The sequence below is a fragment of the Argiope bruennichi genome, chromosome 7 (assembly GCF_947563725.1).
Source record: "Argiope bruennichi chromosome 7, qqArgBrue1.1, whole genome shotgun sequence".
Lineage (NCBI taxonomy): Eukaryota > Metazoa > Arthropoda > Arachnida > Araneae > Araneidae > Argiope > Argiope bruennichi.
Window position 1 is genome coordinate 82,351,531 of NC_079157.1, and position 20,701 is coordinate 82,372,231.

At 30.6% G+C, this 20,701-nt stretch overlaps 2 protein-coding genes across 5 annotated transcripts in view; both read left to right on the forward strand.

Moving 5' to 3' along the window:
• LOC129976229 (phospholipid-transporting ATPase IA-like) overlaps positions 1-20,701 on the forward strand; it is a 175,404-nt gene that overhangs the window by 68,311 nt on the left and 86,392 nt on the right. The gene's annotated exons all lie outside the window — the stretch shown is intronic.
• On the forward strand, positions 3,845-4,357 carry LOC129975457 (uncharacterized). The gene has a single exon (XM_056088519.1). It carries the CDS (start codon positions 3,845-3,847, stop codon positions 4,355-4,357), a length of 513 nt encoding a protein of 170 aa, XP_055944494.1.

Sequence of the window (20,701 nt, forward strand, 5' to 3'; positions counted from 1 at the left end):
TAATTTAATGGATTTCTTTTAAAATGTTTACTTTTTCATTAATGTGTTTTGGTGTATTTTGAGTACTCCTGATTATTTAAGTTAAGACAAGGATATGATTTTACTAGTTTACTCTATTTATGAGTTTACAATCTCATAAATAGAATCTTATTCTTATATTATCAATTTTTGTTTTGTCTTGGCGATAAAAAGTTTTTTGATTACTCCTTGCATAAAACTATTTTCACTTTACAGCATTCGGATCATAAATATTCTTTCCAACGTCTCATATAATAAATATCCTGTGTAAAACATATCAGATTCAAAAGTTTTAAAATTGTATTTAATATATAAAGTCAAAGTTTATAAGAGCAGTAAAATAACCAGCAGGTGTGGTCTCCCTAAAACTTTCTCGCAGACTCTCTAATAAAGGTTTTATACTAGAGCGACGTCCCATGACCTTGGTTACAATACTTTGAAATATTAATCTTAATTTTGCAATTTTTCTGAATCTATCATGTGAATCTTTACATAATCAGCACATAAGTAATATTTATTAAAAATTTATTACATTAAGCCTATTTCTTTACTTTTTCAGATTACAAAATAAACTAAAAGAAATTATTGTACTGATAAAAAAAATGACTATTAGATTTTGGTTTCTCTGTTCCGCATCTTAGATAGCATCAAGAATGAAATTGCGTCTGTCGATTTATCTGTTCGATTACAATAGCTCAAAAATACAATAAGCTATATAAATGAAATTTTTCCTTGTGGTATTGACCCTGAAATTCTAGACATACGTCAAATTTCGAATGTAACTAGTCAATGGAGAAAACAAAAATGCATGTTCTATTTCCTTTACTATGTTAAATACTGAGTAGAAAACTTACTATATTATGTAAATATACGAAAAGTTTATGAAAGCTGTGTCTGGGGGCATTTCCTCTAATTTCTATTTTATTTATTACTAGCCGCCTTTGGCGACCAGCCGGTTCGCCAATCTTAATGTTCGTTAAAATTTTAATAATTAAATATTTTATGCAATTCCAACTTTAATAGATTCTTCAGCAAAATATTTTAAAACTTCAAATTTTGATAGTCATATAATTCACTCATAATATTATAAAGGCCTTCAGTCATATCGTGATATGTATCTCTCTAATTTTCTGTTACCCCTCGTAGAATTTATGCTTTAAATTAAAGTGTAAAGGATTAATCTGCAATTAATATAATAATATTTTTTTATTGAAACAAAGCATTTTTTTTAATAATATGATTACTGATAATAGAGTCACTGAGCGTTTAAACTTTATGGGCACTAAAGAATATCTTTCTTAGTTTATGTAATATCTCAAGAATTTGTCAACAAAATTTTCTCAGATTCATCATGAACGGATCGATTCATTAACAATGTTTCATTTTAAATGCATCAAACACTAAGAAAATAAAATTAATCGTTTAAAATAATCGGTCGAAAACAGGTTTAAAAAAACTACGTAAAAAACGATGTACTTAAAACTATAAGCTTATATAAAAAAAATATATAACTAACATAAATACAATTTAATTACAAAAGCATGCAACTAACCTAAAAGTAATTTAAATCGTCCGTTGATAATGGTTGCCATGCCAACAATCAGAACACAGTGCGCATGCGTGAATTTTCTTCGCCTTTTACGGTAACGCAAATGCGTGAATTTTTCTACACCAGTTGGGGTTCGCTATGCAGATTAGACATTTTTAATTTCCTTTATTCTGTGTTATTTTAATTCAAAAGTACTTCAGAATGAATCTGAAACATGGATTAATTAACAATGTTTAATTTTAAATGCATAAAACATTAAGAAAATAAACAGAATCGTTTGAAATCATCCGCCGTAAAATGTTAACCCTAGCCTTATTACTGTTGGGAGAAAAAATAAAAATAAAGCCTTACTCATTTGGCGGTGGGGAAAATGGAAGATTTTTTTGGCGGAAAAGTTGGCGGTGGGGAAAATGGAAGATTTTTTTGGCGGGAAAGTTAGTTTTTAATTAATAATTAAAATTTCAAAAAAAATGACCCCAGGTGCACATTCCCGACCTCTAAGGTATACATGTACCAAATTTGGTAGCTTTATGTCAAATGACCTGGCCTGTAGAGTGCCAACACACACACACACACACATTGAGCTTTATTATAAGTATAGATTATTTTTTATAATTTTTTTGTTTTTTAACCATGCATTTTTATTTATAAGCCTTAGATTAAAACTGCATCATGCGAAAACTATTCAGAATTTTTCAACAGAAACTCAGATTATTATTCAGAATTTCGTATAGTAATGTCCTTTTTTGATGCCATCGAAACTCGGTTTAAAACAAAATTTGCAGCTATTTTCTCCATTATTTTCAACAAATGAAAAATCGATGTCTTACCATATGTAAATGAAAGTAATCCATATTTGTAAACAATGAATAACTCAAGTTGATAATGTAGGATAAGTATCAGTGTACCTTATAGAATATTTATGAAAGTTCATGTACTATCGTGGAAAAGAAAATCGATCCATTCAACCTTATTTTGCTGTCTTTCAACGTAGATGGAAACGAAAAGTGACATTTTAAATGTAGTATCGTCTATTTAAAGGTCTTGTGCATAGAAAATCCTTGGGAGAAATCAAGCCTTTTTATATCTATTTAAAATTTTACATACTGTCTGTCCACGACAAGAATACTGCTAGACATTCGTCTATGTTTACGGCGGGCGCTATAGAAACAGGTTGCGGTAGGGATGATCCATTTTCAATGGGTGGAATCGGAAAGAAGTCTGGGGGGGGGTATTGTTTTTCTTGGCGTCAATGTGAAGCGATAACAGAAAATCTATTGCTCATTCGTCTTCTCGCTTTAATCGCAGTTGCACGTATCTTTATATTCGCTTAACTTATTTCTTTTATATTTTATTAATCTTTTCTTTGGTTAATATTAACTGCATTTTATTATTTAATATTTTTTTGTCTCGTAAATTTTGACATCCTTTAAAATGCCTTTTCGATTTAAGAAAGGAGAGACTTTAAAATCACAAGCACGTAAAATTGTGCATAATGTTGCAGAGTTCTGCTCCGAAGAAGCTGCAGCAAAATCTTTGAAGGTTCCTCTTCCACAAGCCATGAAAAGAGCTGCTCAGGCGACTGGAGTGTCGGAAGGCACTATTAGGAAAAATTAAAAATGAAGTTTCGACACTGGACAAAACGGAAGTTTTGAGTACTCCTGGAAAGCACCGTAAAAGGCCTATTGACCGAAATTGTGAAATTGACGACTTCGACAAATGTGTTATTCGTCAAACAGTTCAAGATTTTTACGTCCAGCAAAAGAAAGTGCCTTCTTTAAGAAAATTACTTCCCGTATTGAGAGAGAAGTTGAATTTTCATTGGAATAAGGAATCATTGAGGAAAGTTTTGCATTCAATGAATTTTCGCTGGAAGAAATGCGCGAATAAAAGAAAATTTCTCATCGAAGGACCTGATATTGTGTTTTGGAGAAACAAATGAGGCAGTACAGAAAAAGTAAATAAAAAAAGTAAATAAGTAAAAGTAAAAATAAATAAATAGTTTTCATTGATGAAACGTGGGTCGACAGTAATCTAACATTTAGAAAATGCTGGCAAAGTGATACAATTTCAGGAGCCGAAATAAATGTAAATTCCAAAAATCGATTGATCATTGTGCATGCTGGCTCGTCCACGGGATTTATTCCTGGCGCTCAATTAATTTACAAAGCGTCAACTAAAACTGGTGATTATCATGGCCAAATGAATTATGAAAATTTTGAGAAATGAGTGTTGGAAAAACTCATTCCAAATTTGCGCCCAAAAAGTGTCGTGTGCATGGACAATGCTCCATATCACACAAAAGTTGCAAATCCGACACCTACCAAATACAGTACGAAGAAAGAAATGACCGATTGGCTGATTAATAACGGAATAGAATGCGATATGAAAATGAGGAAAGCGGAACTGTATTCGCCAATTGATAGGAATCGCCCTAAAGAAATCATATATAAAATTGACAGCATAATAAAAGAAAATGGGCATTATGTCTTGCGACTTCCCCCCTACCATTGCGATTTAAATGCGATTGAATACGTTTGGTCTTCAGTCAAAAGACTCATCAAAGAGAGAAATATAACAGGAGACTTAAGTTTAGAAAACTTACAGAATCTGTTGTGCGATGCTTTGGGCGGAGTGTCTTCCAAGGAATGGGAGGCTCATTGCCGTCATGTGGAAAAACTTGAAAATTCTTATTGGGAAAAAGATGGAATTTTAGAGGAAGTAGTACTATCTTTATCTGATGTCATGAGAACGGTTTCAGGAGTACCAATTTTTACTATTATGCCATAATTACATTGAGAAATATTTTACATTTTTGTTAAGGGGTCATCTTCATATAGAGATACTTAACCTTCCTGTTTTTCTGATAACATCAGTAAAGATGATATCCTTGATTTACTTGCAAGCAATTCAGTTGTTGGAAAAAAATTTCATTATAACTTAACATAGATATTGCTATTCCAAATGTAGCAGCGGAAGTTTCATAATGTCTAAGAAAAACGGTAAATGTTGGAAAATCATTCAAAAAATATCTATGGAAATATTTCCAGTTTACTTCAAAGTGATGCTATTCATAGTTAAATTATTCAGAAAATTCATTGTCCCAATTATTTTCTCTAACCAAAGTTTGAAGAGAAAATTTTTTGATCTACTAACAATAGCTCCAGTTAATCTAAAGGGGTCGTATAATTTAGCAAGTAGTATAACTTAGCAGTAGATGCAACTTCTCTTTTGATATGAAAGTTTTTCTGGTTTTTTCGAAACTTTAAATACAAACTTATTTTCTTCCGACTTAGATAGGAAATTGGAGTAATTATTGGAATCTCTTGTTCGTTTCTTGGTAACGAAAACCTTTTTATAGAAACTAAATGATAAATTAAGGTACTAAAGAGTAGGTTGAAGTATGATCTCCGCCGTACCGATAGAATCAAAAAAAGTTTGGCACGATTTTAGAAAACAATTTTTTTGTACGTAACAAAGTAAAATTTGATATAGAAGTTTCCCTTTCTTTATTCTCTTCTTTATAAAATGCCTAGTTATGAGTTACTAACCCGTTCTCTGGGATTTTGGCTTTTAAGACTTCAAAATTTAAAAAAAATAATAATAATATAATTCTGTTAATGTGAAATTCATATATTTAAAATTCGCTCATGTTCTATGATAAGAATGAAAATTTTGAAGTTAGTGCAATCAGTCTACTACACATTTTTGAATGCACGCAAGTTATACCAGCTTTACTGGTTTCTCCAAAACTTTCTCGCATATTCTCTAACAAACTTGTCATGCCAGAAAACGCCTCACTGGTGTACAATAATTACGAAATATTAATTTTTGGCGTGAATTTAGCATTTGTACTGAATCTATCGTGCCATATTTGGCGATTAATTCCTGGAATGAGTTAGTATTATCCACAAATAGGATTTGTGTCCTACACGTGTTTTTATCAATCGATTGAAACAAAACTTTGACAGAGAACCGTCATTATAATAATAAAATCCCTTGCAAAATTTGATATATTTATGTCATTGCGGTTTTGAATTATCGCGTTTACATGTTTCTGAAAGTAGACTGACATACGGTCAACTAGTAGTACAATTTGACTTAACATTTGACTGGTATTTATAGATATAAAATCTGTATGACGAATTTTATCTATCTCACTTCGTTTTGCTAACATCGTGTTAACTTTATTCGAACAGTCAGACAGACGGAATTCCTCCAAAAAGATTTTACTCAGAATTTGATGAAATTCTCCAAATTTAGTGTAAAAAACGCATACTAAATTTCAACCATCTAGCTCAAAGTGTTTTTGAGTTATTTAGTTTAGTTTAGTTTAGGTATTTTAACGTCCCGTTGTAAAGCAACACTAGGGCTCTTTTGGGACGGACCTTGTAATTTTGAACCGCGGTCAGATGATGAGAACGCTCTCCGCCCCACACTAGCTGGAGGACGTTTGGCATGACGGATTTAACGTGCAACAGACCCCCTTACTCGACGTTTCTTCGGTGGAATCGGGTCTCGAACCTGAAACATTACGGCTCACAAGCCGAAGCCTTACCACCAGGCCACCGGTGTCCTATTTGTCACACAAAGACAGACAGACGGATATTTTCCAAAAATGTGTTTTTCGAACTCAGGGAAGTCTGCCACTTGGAGATTCTTCAAAATCTCGAGTTCGAATTTTTTTGATGACTGCTATATTTCCTCGATACTATATATACGAGAAAATAAAAAAAGTGAATGCTTTATATGAAATAAATGCGAAAATGGGGTTAATGCTCAAAGATAGTAACTTGCATCTTCATTTCAACTCTGGCAAGATGTGAAATTTCGACAGACAATGCAGTTAGTTTGAATTTCATCATAATGATAAAATAGTACTGCAGGTTGTCCATGCAATTAAATTTTTAAAAATTATTAAAATTAGAGAAAAAAAACTACAAGGAAATGAAATTTGTAACATTTAAAAAGGTAATTTTTTGAGCTTTAGAACAGTATATAAAAGATAACATCTTCGGCAGATATAGATGAAAAAACATCAAAAAAACTTTCTTATTTTTAATTAATTAATGTTTTATTTGATTTGATATCAAATTGAATGTTGACAGTGTATTTTTAAGAGTAGGTGAACCAAATCTAATGAAAATAAGACAAAAGTTCCTGATCTGCGTATAAGACATACAAACAAATATTCATCTTCAAACACAAAGATTCAATGTTTAACTCACCCCTTAGCAAAAAGGAAAAAAAATAATTTTCTCTAACTATTTTTGGTAACTAGATGATAAAAACAAATGCGTATTTGACGCCTGCAAGTTTTTCGCAAAATTCAATCGATGTTCATGGATTATTTATGTTGTGTTATCCAATATTCGTGCACTTCATTTCTCCTAATTTATGGAACTCTTTCAGCCAAAAGTAAAAGGAAAAGCAACGTATTTTCAGTTTAAACTTTGGCAACATCGTCGTTACTTTAGTTTTATTTTTTTCAAAAAGCTCATAAATTGTCATGAAACTCCTTTTTATTTATTACATAATATCGCGTTTGACCTCATTCACTGTAACTTTATTCCCATAAAAGCGATTTAAGTTATGAGTAAGTTAGGAATTTTGCCAAATATGTTTTCATTTGCTCTTGGGAGACATAAAACTTAACCTCGATTGGAAGCGAGATGATCACACAGTTCGATCACTACAAACTTCTGCACATCGTGCATTCGCAAACACTTCATATAATGTAAAGTTGTTAATTCTAAGGTCACGCATCCTTTTGTGTAAACTGTCTAGGTATGTCGATAAACATCAATTTTACTTATTCAGAAAAATCCAATTCATCAAACTGTCGTAAAACACAAAACTGAATGGAGCCAGCGGGAATTCTCACCCATCGACTCGTAGACAATATAATAGTTACGAATCTGTGATACTGCTTCCCAGCATAGTTGGTTCCATAGGAGGTCCCAGAGCTTGGCGACAAACTTGGCGACCATTTGGCGACTTGGCGACGAATTTGGCGACTTGGGCGCCAAAATAGATTATACCCGAAACATCGTGAATTTTCCCGAACCGTCCAGTAGGAACCGAGTTACTCCTCGAATGTTCCTGATTGGTTGAGAGGCTTCTAGCCCCGCCTCCTGAGACCTATAAAAGGAAGCAGCCGCAGCTGTCGAGTGTCGTGAATTGAGTCGTAGTCGGAAGCGACAGAGAAGAGAGTCGTGAACCAGTCGTAGTCGGAATCCACGCTAAAGAACTAGCCTTCCAGAGTTAAGCGGAGCAGCGACGGAGTGAAGCTAGTGCTGAACTAAGCTGTGCGCTACTGTCTGCAGTAGAGTCTTGTTATATGCTTCTGTGTATGCTGTTGTTGCTGCACGTCTCGGCTGAAGATAATCGTCTTCTGTGCTGTATCTAGTTGTCGTCTTTGTGCTGTTCTGTGTGTCTTCGTGTAAATAAACGTCGCTGTTTTTATTTTCTACTGCCGCCTGCTGATTGAGCGTTCTCCACACCATATAACTCCCACTATCCAAACGAACCCCCGGAAATTTCGTAACAATACCTTCTTTTCAGTTCTCCTTTCGAAAATGTGCATCCCCTGAACGTGTCAAAGGGGAAGAATGAAGCGACAAACACTAAAACGTCTCAGCAAGTTCGCAAAAATGCGTCCTTACCTCCCACACTTCAGACTGCAGGGACTCAATATATAGTTTTTTATGCTTGATAGTATAATGATGAAAATTGGACTTCTGTTATCGGATTATTGAATTTTGAATTCCTCCCTCTCGACTTACTGGTCCAAATTTTAATAGACAAATATTCTTATCAAAAGATGGCATAGCAAATTTAATTTATTTAAGTTGTTGTACTTTTTATTTATCGCGTTTTAAATACACACGAACAAAGAGGCAAGCAAGTGGTTAAATTCTGATACATTTAGCCTAAAATTTACTTTACATTTATATTTCCGATGATAAAATCTTGTTCCAAATTTCATCCATTTGTAACTCTATCCGTTTTTAAGTTATCGTATTCACATGCTGTCGAACAGGCAGAGTGACAGACGCAACACCACTTCATGTTCATGGCATTATAGTCTTCCAGGTATTGAAACAGTGTAGTGGACAGGAAGTGAGACGAATGGACAGACAGACATAATTCCAAAGTTTTTTTTTAGATCTTGAGGGGGGGGGGGAGGGATAAAGCTTTAAGATTAATCGGAATTTGGATGTCGATTTTTTGGACGATTGTATTATTTTTTATATATATATTTCTTATACGAGAAGTGTAAATCCTATTATTGTTTTCGTCTGTCCGGATTTCCGAATTGCCAGACTAGGCAGTTGTCTATGGCCACACATCTGAAACAGGCTCGCAAGAAGGTCGATTAAAAAACTTTATTTTCGTAGTCACCAAATAAATAATTTTGTAAAATAATGCAAATTTTGTGAATGATAAATAGGTATTCGTAATAAACAGTTCTTAAAAATTTAAATTTTTATAATAAAAAGTAATCAATATTTTAAAGTTTTTTTGCTCAATAATTTTAGAAATTGATCTAGCACAAAAATTGTTTCAACAATTTTAAAATTTTTAATTGATTTTCGTACAATTTTAAAATTAAGAGTTAAAAAACTCAAATTTTATTATTGTAATTATTTTCTCTGAATTTCATAATTTTTAAAAAATATTTTAAAGTATATTTTAAAATAATATTTCACATTTTTTTAAAGTTATTGAATAATTGATATTCATACGAGTTGTGACGATACTAAATAATCTTAATTGTACACGTAATTACCACAAATATATAATTAAGAGTAGATTTTTAAAATGAAATAAAGACAGATGAAGGAAGTTTAATTACAGTTCGATTCTCTCTTAAATTGTTTAAAGAATTTGTTTGAACATCCCAAGTTAGCAATTTGGAGGTTAATAATTTTTAGTTTTTATCAGATGATGAATATTTAATATGAATTCGAATCATTGTTACGTGATGCGACAAATAAGAGCAAGCATATGAAAATAAGAAAAAGTGTTGGAAAGTTTGAAAAAAGCTCAATGCAAATCGTTTCATAGAGTAAATTGCTGCTTTCGGCAGGAGAATGAGAAAATTTTAATTCCATTTATCCAGTTTGGAGGCTATTTGTTTTACTGTTTGTAGAGAATCAAACATGATACCCGATAAAATTGCTGGACAATTAGATTGCTATGGTAGTGAACATCGTTATTGATTTTACATTAATTTTGCGTGTATACGCTCTTGTTTAAATGATTCAGAAAAATCAATCTAGAAAGTATTGATTAGCAGAGAAGTCTATTATTATAGCAATATTTTTAAATGTGTGTTTTGTTTTTATAATTTCGTGTCAAATTCAAAATGGATTATATTTTTTGTATGCTCAAATGATTAATTTGTTAGTTAAATAACTTCTTTTTATGATCTAAAATACAGTAAAATTATAAATAATGTGATGTTTAATTCGTGGTACAAGAACATTTTATATAAAATATATTCCATGTTTTTCTTTCTCAATAATCTGAACCTGAGGTACTTATACTTATTTATGTCTTATAATCAAGCTTCTACTTCCGAAGGGAAAAGCTGCATTCTCATTAATTTATATGAGGATCACAAATTTCCTCTCTATTATGAGAAGTTTCCTCTATTTTGTCTTTGAAAGAGCAATTTACGAAATCATTATACAGTAAATAAATAACTGGATTATATTCGCTCTATCCCAAAATTACCCTGTATGGAATGCAAGTAATACCCCGACCTAGCCAGAGGCCATGCAGGACATTTGATGGGACCGCCGAAGAACTACCCCACCTAGCACGAAGGAACAAACGATATTTGATGATATTGGACACTTTCAAATAATAAAGGACCCTCCAGAGAGAATGCATATTGGTCTTTTTACATTAGGAGAGAACTAAAGACAAGAGCTTCAGCAAAATGTTCAATCCTGCATGGAGTTGATTCAATGGTCTGGGGTGCTGTTATAGGAAAGAGGTAGGAATTATGCATGAAACCTAATGGGCATTACCGCCACGATACCATCCCTTCTGAATGAGGCACGACCTATCATTAGGGGGGGGGAGAGAGAATGATTTAAATTCATACCGTTATTAAGACCACAGAGGTGGCTAGAGTCGAAACCCCACATTTCGGGTGCCCCACCCCAGTGGTGGTCATGTGATAAATGAAATAACCTTCTCCGTTTGGAGGCAACTATTGCTAAAATCTATGAATAGAATAAAATCAAATTTCATACACAAACCCTATAAATTGCTTAAAAAAAGGCAAAAAACTTGTCAATGTTCATCTTATACACAAAGAAAATAGTTGTATAATGTTTATCTTTTACACAAATGTCAGATCAGCATTTTAAAAATATTGATTAAATTAGGTTAAATGTTGATTTAACCTCATGTGGAACAAAAAAAGAAATGATTAGCTGCAGAAGCCTTCAAACAAGAACAGTGATTTTTAGTCATCCTTACGTGAATCAGATGTTCACATTACATACGTTAACATAAAAGCTGTTTATTTACTGATTATAAATTTATTTTTATAACTTTAATAAAATTTAGCATCATCCGCATTCTATACATTTGTTGTAATTGTTGATTTCAACGTTTTCCTTCCGATAGTACCGAAATTACTTGCTTCTATTGTTTGGTGCTTTTTTTTTCAATCCCTTCTAGCTTCCGGCAATTTGTATATAAAATTCTGTTTCATTCTGTTCATTAATATTATCAGCAGATGTCTTCAAACGGATGTTTATTTTACGGCGATTCTGAACATATATCACAGATATTCATGTTGCACACATTAACCTAAAGATTTGTTTATACGTTTGACTTGTCTTTATTCATTTATTACTTTAAATTCTTATTTTCTTTGCACCGATTGGCCTTCAACTCTCAGAGTTATTATCTCGCTTTAATTGGTAATGCTTCTTTTACAATGCTTCTTCCACGATCGCTAGTCATTTCACTTCAAGAAGTGGTTCTCGTTTCTTTCTTTGTGCTGATGTCACTAAAAGTTCATTTGAGGGAAATACCACATAAAAACCACAAATATTCTGTTATTTTATTGTGGGTGTTAGAGTTCAGAAAAAATGGTGAGGATTTCTTTCCCTTGACCTAAAATTTCCAGCCAAATTTGCATAAGTAAAATTTTTCATACATTTCGCAGTAAACTAGTAGCTATATTTAATATTTATGGCATTTGAGTTAAATGCTGAGTCATATTGATAGGTAATAACACTATCTTAATAACTCGGATAATAATCATTACATATGTCTGAAAATAGCGCACACATTTTTAAAATCATAAAAAACTAATGGATAAAATGAATAATTTAGAAATAATGTAACCATATATTTGAAAATAATCATTAAACGGCGTTTTATTAATATTAGATTTTTTTATTAATATTAGAATATTTCTTAATTAAAAATGAAGCAAAATTCTGATGTTTATTCACCTCAACTTCCAAAAATATTACAGCACAAAAATAATTTTTCGATAATTTTAAAAACCAAAAAAATATCTTTTGAATAATACCAATTTATTTTCTATATATTTTTTTTATATTTTAATTATTATACAAAATATTTTAAATGTATTTTATAGTAATATATTTTGTTGTTGAAGTAAAATTAAATAGTTTTCATTTTTGCTTTTATTATTTCATTTTTGGCATCTTTTTTCCCATTGTCGATGTTCAAGATATTCAGATTCGGCTTCACACTGAGTAATTTTCAATGTTAGATATACTTTAAAGAAAACTGTCCAATTTTTTTTTTTTTTTTGCACTTACAATAAAGGTTTAATTTCAGAATCAAACAACGGTGAGATTTTTAAATTGCATCCATTATTAAACAATATTGCTCTTTCCTGTGATAATATTAAATGCATTAAAGATACAGAGAAAAAAATTAGGGAAATCTATGTAGCAAAATGAAAATAACGGTGTAAAATTTTTTTTAAAAACGTGAGTCACATGTCAATCAAAATTTGAAGTTAAAAATTATTTTACAGAGAAAACGACCAAGACATGCATTGTGTAAAAAACGTACAAGGATAATTGTTTTTTTATTGATTATGTTTTATATTTTTATCCTGATTACCAGATTCTTGTACAGAGTTTATTTAAAAAGTTTTCCTTTGATTTCACGTAAAAATAAAATGTCTACCAGTAACGCTAATTTAAAAAACCAACTAGCATGTATGCTTTCCATTGTGTAAAAAAAAAAGTAGAAGTACGTTCTGCTGAAAATTTTTATTTGGTTGTCTGTGCGCAAATAAAAGAATAACTGCTGACTTTTCTTTGATTTATTTCGTCAAAAAAAGTTCATTTTGCTAGAAATTGCGTTATTTATTTCTTTTCACATTGTTCTAGAGAATTACCCTTAAATGATTTTAAAGGGACTAATTTTTTTAAATATAAAATTGATGGAAAAAGTATCTGAGAGATTTCCCAAAGAGTCCCAATAGAGTTTCCAACTTTATCAGAAATCCAGACAGAAATGAAAAGAGAAAGAAGACGGGTAATCTTAAAAAGTGAACGCCTACCAATGAAGGACAATTTGCTCACCAGTTTAAAAAGAGTATGAAAATGTTGCCAAGGTTCAAAATCAAGCAGGACTTAGTCATATGTCAAAGCAAACAGTTTACAATTACATAAAAAGATCCAACGATCTCATTTTTAAAAAGTGGAAGCATCAATCGAAAGGGAATCACACACGTATTGATCACCGTTTATCCTCCCGGACTAAAGAAGACATGCTATACACCAAAAATGGACTTCTGTGAATATTTCAGATGACAACAAATTCAACTCGAATGCTCCAGACGATTATCATAACTACTGGCATTGTCTGAAGAATAAAGAATAGTTTTATGCAACTCCACAAATGGAGGTGGAAGTTCAAGGATTTGATTATCATTGAATATGCAGAACTTAATGGTAGACAGAAGCATACAGACTATATTCAATTGCTAACTTTTAAACTTCTTTCTTATGGCTTCGAATTGAGAGAAGAAGAATGGCGGTCTAAACAAGACGGTGCCTCCATTCATACTGTCAATGGAGTTAAAAATTGTTTCAGTTAAAATCCCTATTTTAACATGATGGAAAACATCTGAACAAAACTTGTTCTTCAAATTTTTGCTGGTTGAAAGCAGTTTGAATTCACCAATGAGCTTCGAGAAGCATTGGACAGCTTATGGAAAAAATTTGGAAAAACAAAAATCCAATCTTTGTATGCCTGTTCTCACTTTCAAAATCAAAATAAGCTTGGATATCCTCAGAATGCTCGAAAGGATACATATATTTATGTCATATGGGTATGGATACTTTTCAGAGCCATTAAAATGTAGCGCATTTTCTTTATTTTAAGTCAAGGCATTAAAAGAGCATTACTTTATTAAATAAACCATCAGATGTACTGAGAAAGCTAAAACAAAGTATTTTCTTTGTTGCCACATGCACCGCAAATCTTGCAATTTTTTTTTCTTTTTTTTATCTAAGATACAATTACAGAAGATATAAAATGTCATTTATGAATCGAATTTATGTTCTTCAGCTATATAAGCAATAAGTTAAGCCGTTATATGTCCTTCAGCTATATAAGCAAAACCTTCAGAAGTTCTCTCCTTTAATATCGAATAATTTTAAAGCGACTTTTCACATATAACGGCACAGTTTCTATCAGGTAAAAGTAGGTGTGCCAAACCTTGCCGCTGCATTTATTTGTCTTTAAATAGCTGCCGTTTTTAGTATCTGTTTTGGCATATCCCAAAGAAATGTCAAGAATATTAAAGAGTATTTATATTTAGAGCATTCCCCATTAAAAGAAATAAAATCTCTTTTCTTTTTCCAACCCAAATCGATGAAAAACCTAAATAATAAAATTCAACCTTCTGCGACCTATGTTGCGAATTTCCAATTTTTCCTCTTTTTTATACGTTTCTTATCTTTTCTTTTACGTTTTATTTCCTTTTAAAGTTGGCATCCAGGTGCCAAAAATGTGATCATTAACAATCCCTCTCGCTTAATTATCTAAGTGGACCAGGGCAGAGATTGAGTAATTAAAATAGGTTGCGAATGTTTTAAAGTGTAATAAATTTACAGAACATTTTACACCTGACCTTAACCAATAAACAGAGATGGGATGATAGAGTCACAGATAAGTTTAGAGTGTTTCACGTAAAGCGGTGTATTTGGGAATATACGGCTTGCAATAAAATAAACTGAAATCACCAAATATCGGTGCCTATACAAAGCCTTGATGAGTTACAAGCACTTAACAGATCGGGGAATGAAAGTTTGAGATACCTGCAGAGTGCTTTTCACTTAGTGTGGCATAATAAACTTGTATTTCTTCTATTTTTTTCCAACCGATAAATGGTGTTTCCAAGATTTTTCGAGGGAGGGTTTAAGTCATCTGGAGGACGAAAAAATCAAATAGTTTTCCTCACGTGGACTTATTTTATGCTTCTTCCGCTAAAAGAATTTATGTCCTTCCAGAACCCTCTTATTCTTTTGAAGTCGGAAACCAATCGGCTTGGGCCAAAATCATTGACGTAATAGTATATAAGAGGTGGCTGGTATCCCATTTAAAAAATTCTGAAAGCAATCAGAAAGTCAGAAATAATTTAGAATTATAATATTTGTAATAAATCCCCACATATTTTAAAACAATTTAATTGGAAAATATTTTAAAAATTATACATTTTTTTTTCTATCTATTTGTATCTTATTGCATCGCACCGCCCACCTGTGAGCTAATTTATACAAATTTCTAAATCATTTTGTGCTTTCGTTTATATTTTTGGCCAATATATACTTTACTATATATACCAAGTACTATATATACCAAGGCCAATATATACTATATATATACCAAGTTGCCAATATATACTTACATAAAATATGCCTAATTGTTAATAAGGATCTACTTAGCAAGGTTATTATAACAGTCTTTTTCGATATTTTCATATGCATTCTATTTCCATTAAACGAAGTACAGCTGATTATTATTTAAACATAAAAGTAATAATTTCCTTGGCTGTGACATAAATTTATAAATTATTGATGCATATGTTAGCTTATAAGATAATTTGTCAATTTATTTTGTTTAAGAATTTTTTTTCATTTGTGTGATAATATTACTTGATTTGCAATCAATTTGTAATATCTGAAACTATAGGATTTCAAGTCATTTTGTATTTTCTAGCTAAGAAAAAAAATGCAAAAACTTTGTAAAGTATAAATATTTTTTTTAATTCAATAAAAGATCTTCTCTGGTTAATTAAGCTAAATCGGAAGAATTTCATATGAAAGATATATTATCTTAGATTATTTGAAATTTGTCTCATTGCATTCCATAAATACCAAAACTACTAAAAAGGGCTTCGTGGGTATAGAATTGTCGCCGATGTAAAGAATTGCATCCTGTTTATATATCTTTCCATTAATTTATTTGATTTTTTTTTGTTTTGTTTTCTAACCATTTTTTAAAATAATTGTTGATTAAGTTTCCTTTTGTGTAAGTGCATAATTGAATCAAACATTTTCAAATGGGATCTTTTATACCCGTGAAGATAAATAATTCTTCTAGGTAACACAACATTTTAATTTGATATAAGCAGTAATAAAAGTAACTTATTTATCGATTAAGCATAGAAAGATAATGAACATAAATTAAGAAAATTCAATAAAAACAGAGTTTCAGAGACACATTTGATACGCACTTGAGTGTATTAGGAACTGAATAGTTGCCAGTTAAGAAATAGAAATTCTTGTTTGGATTAAATATGCTGAGGGGAATTAAAAAGCGACAATGAATAAACGATGCCGTTTTGTGCCAAATAAACAGCATTTTGGGGGGAGAGGTTAAGTTAAATCATTTTATTATAAAGAAAACTGCAGCAAAAACACATTGGTTGCTATTGGACATTTATGGTGGGCATGCCCCATCGCATACAGTTTGCAGAGTAGTATCAGAAATTTAAATATGATTATTTCAATATATATGGCAAAGAGCAAAGAAAAATGCAAAAAAAACAAAAAACAAATGAATCTAAATCTAATTTGGATGCAAACCACCAATGGTGAGTGATACAAGTAACAATTAATCAATTAGAACAACACTTGAAGAAGAAACGTTCATTATAAACTTGCTAACATGTTACCAAACCAGTGAATGAAACGTCAAATTTATTTCATTGGGATGTGTTTCCCAACCTGTAATATTCACCAGATATTGCTCCTACAGACTACTACTTGTTTCACTATATGCACTGGTGAGCGGTTCAGTATCCACTCAAATGTCAAAAAGTGGCTTCACAGCTGGATTACCTCTAAACAATCAAACCTTTTTCTTCACGGAATTCGTTTAATGTACGAAAGATGGAGAAATGACTGTTTCTGTGGATAAATTTTTTTTTAAATAAATCATTCTTTAATTTTAAGTCAAACAAGTGTCTTTTTAAAAAAAGGACGGATATTTTCTCAATATTTGCCTCGCTGGTCTGTAAGTATTCGGGTTTGTATGGATAGAAAAACTTTCGATGACTTTGGTCCAAATTTATATACAAATATGCAGCTTTCGTGTTAAGATATGCATATCAAAAATTATAACATCTTATTTTTTTAATTATTTGTGTTCACAGACATGCATTTTAAATACTGAATTTTCGAATTCAAGGAAATCTAAAACATAAAAATTATCAAGCTGTTGTGTTCTAACTTTTTTTGTCAAGTTCCATATTTTCTTTTTGTATAGCTTATAAATGAGAAAAGCAAATTAATACTAATCGCTTCTACGTTTGGATTCTGGTAGATTTATTAATGACATACTGTGTTAAATCATTAAATTTGGGAAAAATATAACTAAAATAATTCCATTCGGCAAGCTGGAAGGAAAAGGTAGATTGCTTTTCATCATGTTTCTTTCATTCCTTAGACAAAAACTAAAGAGAATGCTTTTCCCTAAACATTTCTCTAATATCCTCCAATTAATCCCCACCCCTCTCTCCAGATAAAAACTGTGGCCTTTAATTTAGGTCACGAATACCTTTAATGGCGCTCACTAACGCCATGCAAAGTAGTTACAAATTACAGATTCAGCGATAGTTACAAAGTACATATCGTTGGCATGAATCTACCATTTCTACTGAATCTATTTTGAGAATACGTATTTTGAACATCATTTTGCAGACCGAATCACACAAAAGTATTTGAAAAGGAACTACAATTGTAGTTTCAAAAATATATAATGAATTCCATTGATTTAAGTCTTTGGTTTATGAATTATCGCATTTGCTGTCATGAAAAAATTACGAACCGACAGATGATCAACCGCTCGAAAGAATTTGTTCCAAATGTGATACGGAACTCTATTTTAGATGCTAAACCTATGTACCAAATTTTATTTACATAGTTCTTTGCGTTTTGTAATTATTGAGTCCATGTGTACTCAAAGAGACTTCCTTCAAGTAGATTTTTCTCGCTAGTTGATGAGAATCTACAAATTTGGTGAAAAGACCATATATGAAATATCATTTTCTATTTCAAAATTTTCTTGACTTATCTTTGTCACAGACAGACGGATTGACAGACAACCATAATGTCAAAAATATGTTTTTCGGTCTCAGAGACGTCCGATAGAGTTTCATCAAAATCTCGAGCTTGAACTTTTTGACATTACCTTTTCTATACTTCGTACACGATAAAGTAAAAATAAAATATTACATATTGAATAGATAATGCTTATATTGTTATCGAAAAATTCAGTATTTATTGTAACATAAATAATATCATAGTACAAATAACTCAAAATACAAAAATAATATACAAATCTAAATTTCTTATTAAGTTTATATTATTGAAAAGCTGTGAAGCTAAAAGTTTGTATTAATCGGTAACAACTGAAAATTTATCTCTGCGTTTTAAATACATTTGAAGAAAATAATTATCGTTTGCAAATATTGTTTTTTCGCTTAAATAAAATAAATAACGTTTTATGGTAGAAAGTACGAATATATTGTTTAATATTTCATATATGTTGGAGGAAAATATTCGTCTGCTTTTCTTATTTAATATTGGATCTTATCTCATGCGAATTTAAATATTTCATTATAATTATTCATTAGATTAAAAAGAAATTTATCAACATTTTTTTCAAAAAATTTCTTGGCATTTGTACATTAATTGCATGTCATTGCAAACTTTTGGCTTAACGACATGCCTTTAACGAACATAGTCATAACGAACATAGAACATAACGACTAACATGATATTTTTGGGTAATTAATCACGATTTATGCGGTTAATAAAAGCATCCAAACGTGGATTAAAACCATAATGGCTGTCTTTTATTATTATGGTATTTTTTAATACAGTATACTCTCAGTAATGCGACAGACACCAAACTAAAGCATCATCAAATTAACAAAAACTCAGGAATAATAAGATTCAGTTTTTAAAAAAAATGGAGGAAGAATTAAAAAAACACGCAGCTTCTAGAAATTTTTAAGCTGATCATTTTTAAATAATATTGCCATTAGATCTTTTTTCTCTTTATTTTATTTAATTAGTTTTAATTTTATTTATTAATTTTTATTTAATTTTATTCAATTAATTCAATGTAATTTTATTTATTTTATTTTATTTTATTCAATTAATTCAATGTAATTTTATTTATTTTATTTTATTTTATTCAATTAATTCAATGTAATTTTATTTATTTTATTTTATTTTATTAATTTAATTTAATTCTTATTTAATTAGTTTTATTTAGGTTTTTAATCTTTAATCCACATGCATTTAATCGTTTTTTAACTATGGAAATGAAAGAAAAGCAGATGTTTTATTTCATTCTTTTTCCAAAACTGGCAACATAAAATGCTGATGTTAGAATAAGACAAAATTATTGTTAGAAAATCACTTTTTAGACTCTAACTTCGAAGCAATTGCAACTATCGAAAAACTCAAAATACAAGTTGTTCGTCCTAATAATGCGCTAATTTGAATTATTTTTCTGTCTTCAATATTAAGGAAGTTTTAGAGAAATGAAAATTTCTACCCTTCACCCCCCCCCTTTTGGGCAGGAAGGTCCATCTACGAATTCATCCGAGATTTTTACACTAAAAAATTCAAAAATGACTTTAAAATCCAGTTTTAAGCCCAAATCTTTCTTCAGCAATGTCAATTGACAGAAAGGTTTATAACAATAAGATTATCTGTTTAATGAGATATTTGCCACCTTTGGGGGGCCAACTTTTTCGTTAGGAATATTGGTTGTGTTTAATTTCAATTAAATATCTTATGCAAAATTTGAGATACTTGATTCCATCAATAAAATATTTTTAGATATATTATGACAGATATTATAGCCCGGCTATTTTATTAACTCCTATCTTATTCTGTTATTGGGCACCATAAGCCTTCTTAATGGAGTCGAGTTTCATGACATCATACTACCATTAAAATTTTGTTTCTGAATAATCTATTTCAAATTTCTCGTTGTCTATTGCACGAATGTAATTATTCCTTCTAAATTCTCATGAAAACTGTGCAGATAGTAAGCAGAATCTTTCTCTTTCCTTAGCTTTCAGCAAATGAAAAAAAACAAAAAAACAATGCGATTAAATATTTAATGAAAGAATGAAAATGGTTTGAATTTCAATGCTGTTATGAAATTTGTTGCTTAAAATTATTAAAAATTATTTTTAAAAATATCTTTTAAAATCTAAGAAAAAATTCCACTGGAATTCATTTAAAATTAAATTGAACAATTTTTCGTAACTATGATGAAAAAAACCCCTCGATATTTGGTTAATTTTTTATTAATTACAATTTCAAAAAATAACTCTATGTCCAATTCCACTCTTTTGGATATGTTTTTGCAAAATTTGGTAATTCTAAGTGAAAACATTTTGGCTTGCACAGCATCAATGCACGCACAGGCAAATTCATCCTTATTAATATTAAGGATAGAAATTCAAATATATCTCTAAGATAATAAGATAAATAAGATATAAATATAATAAAATATAATAAATATAAGATATAAAGATAAAATAAATATAGAATATGTTTTATATTAATTATAAAGAGCAGT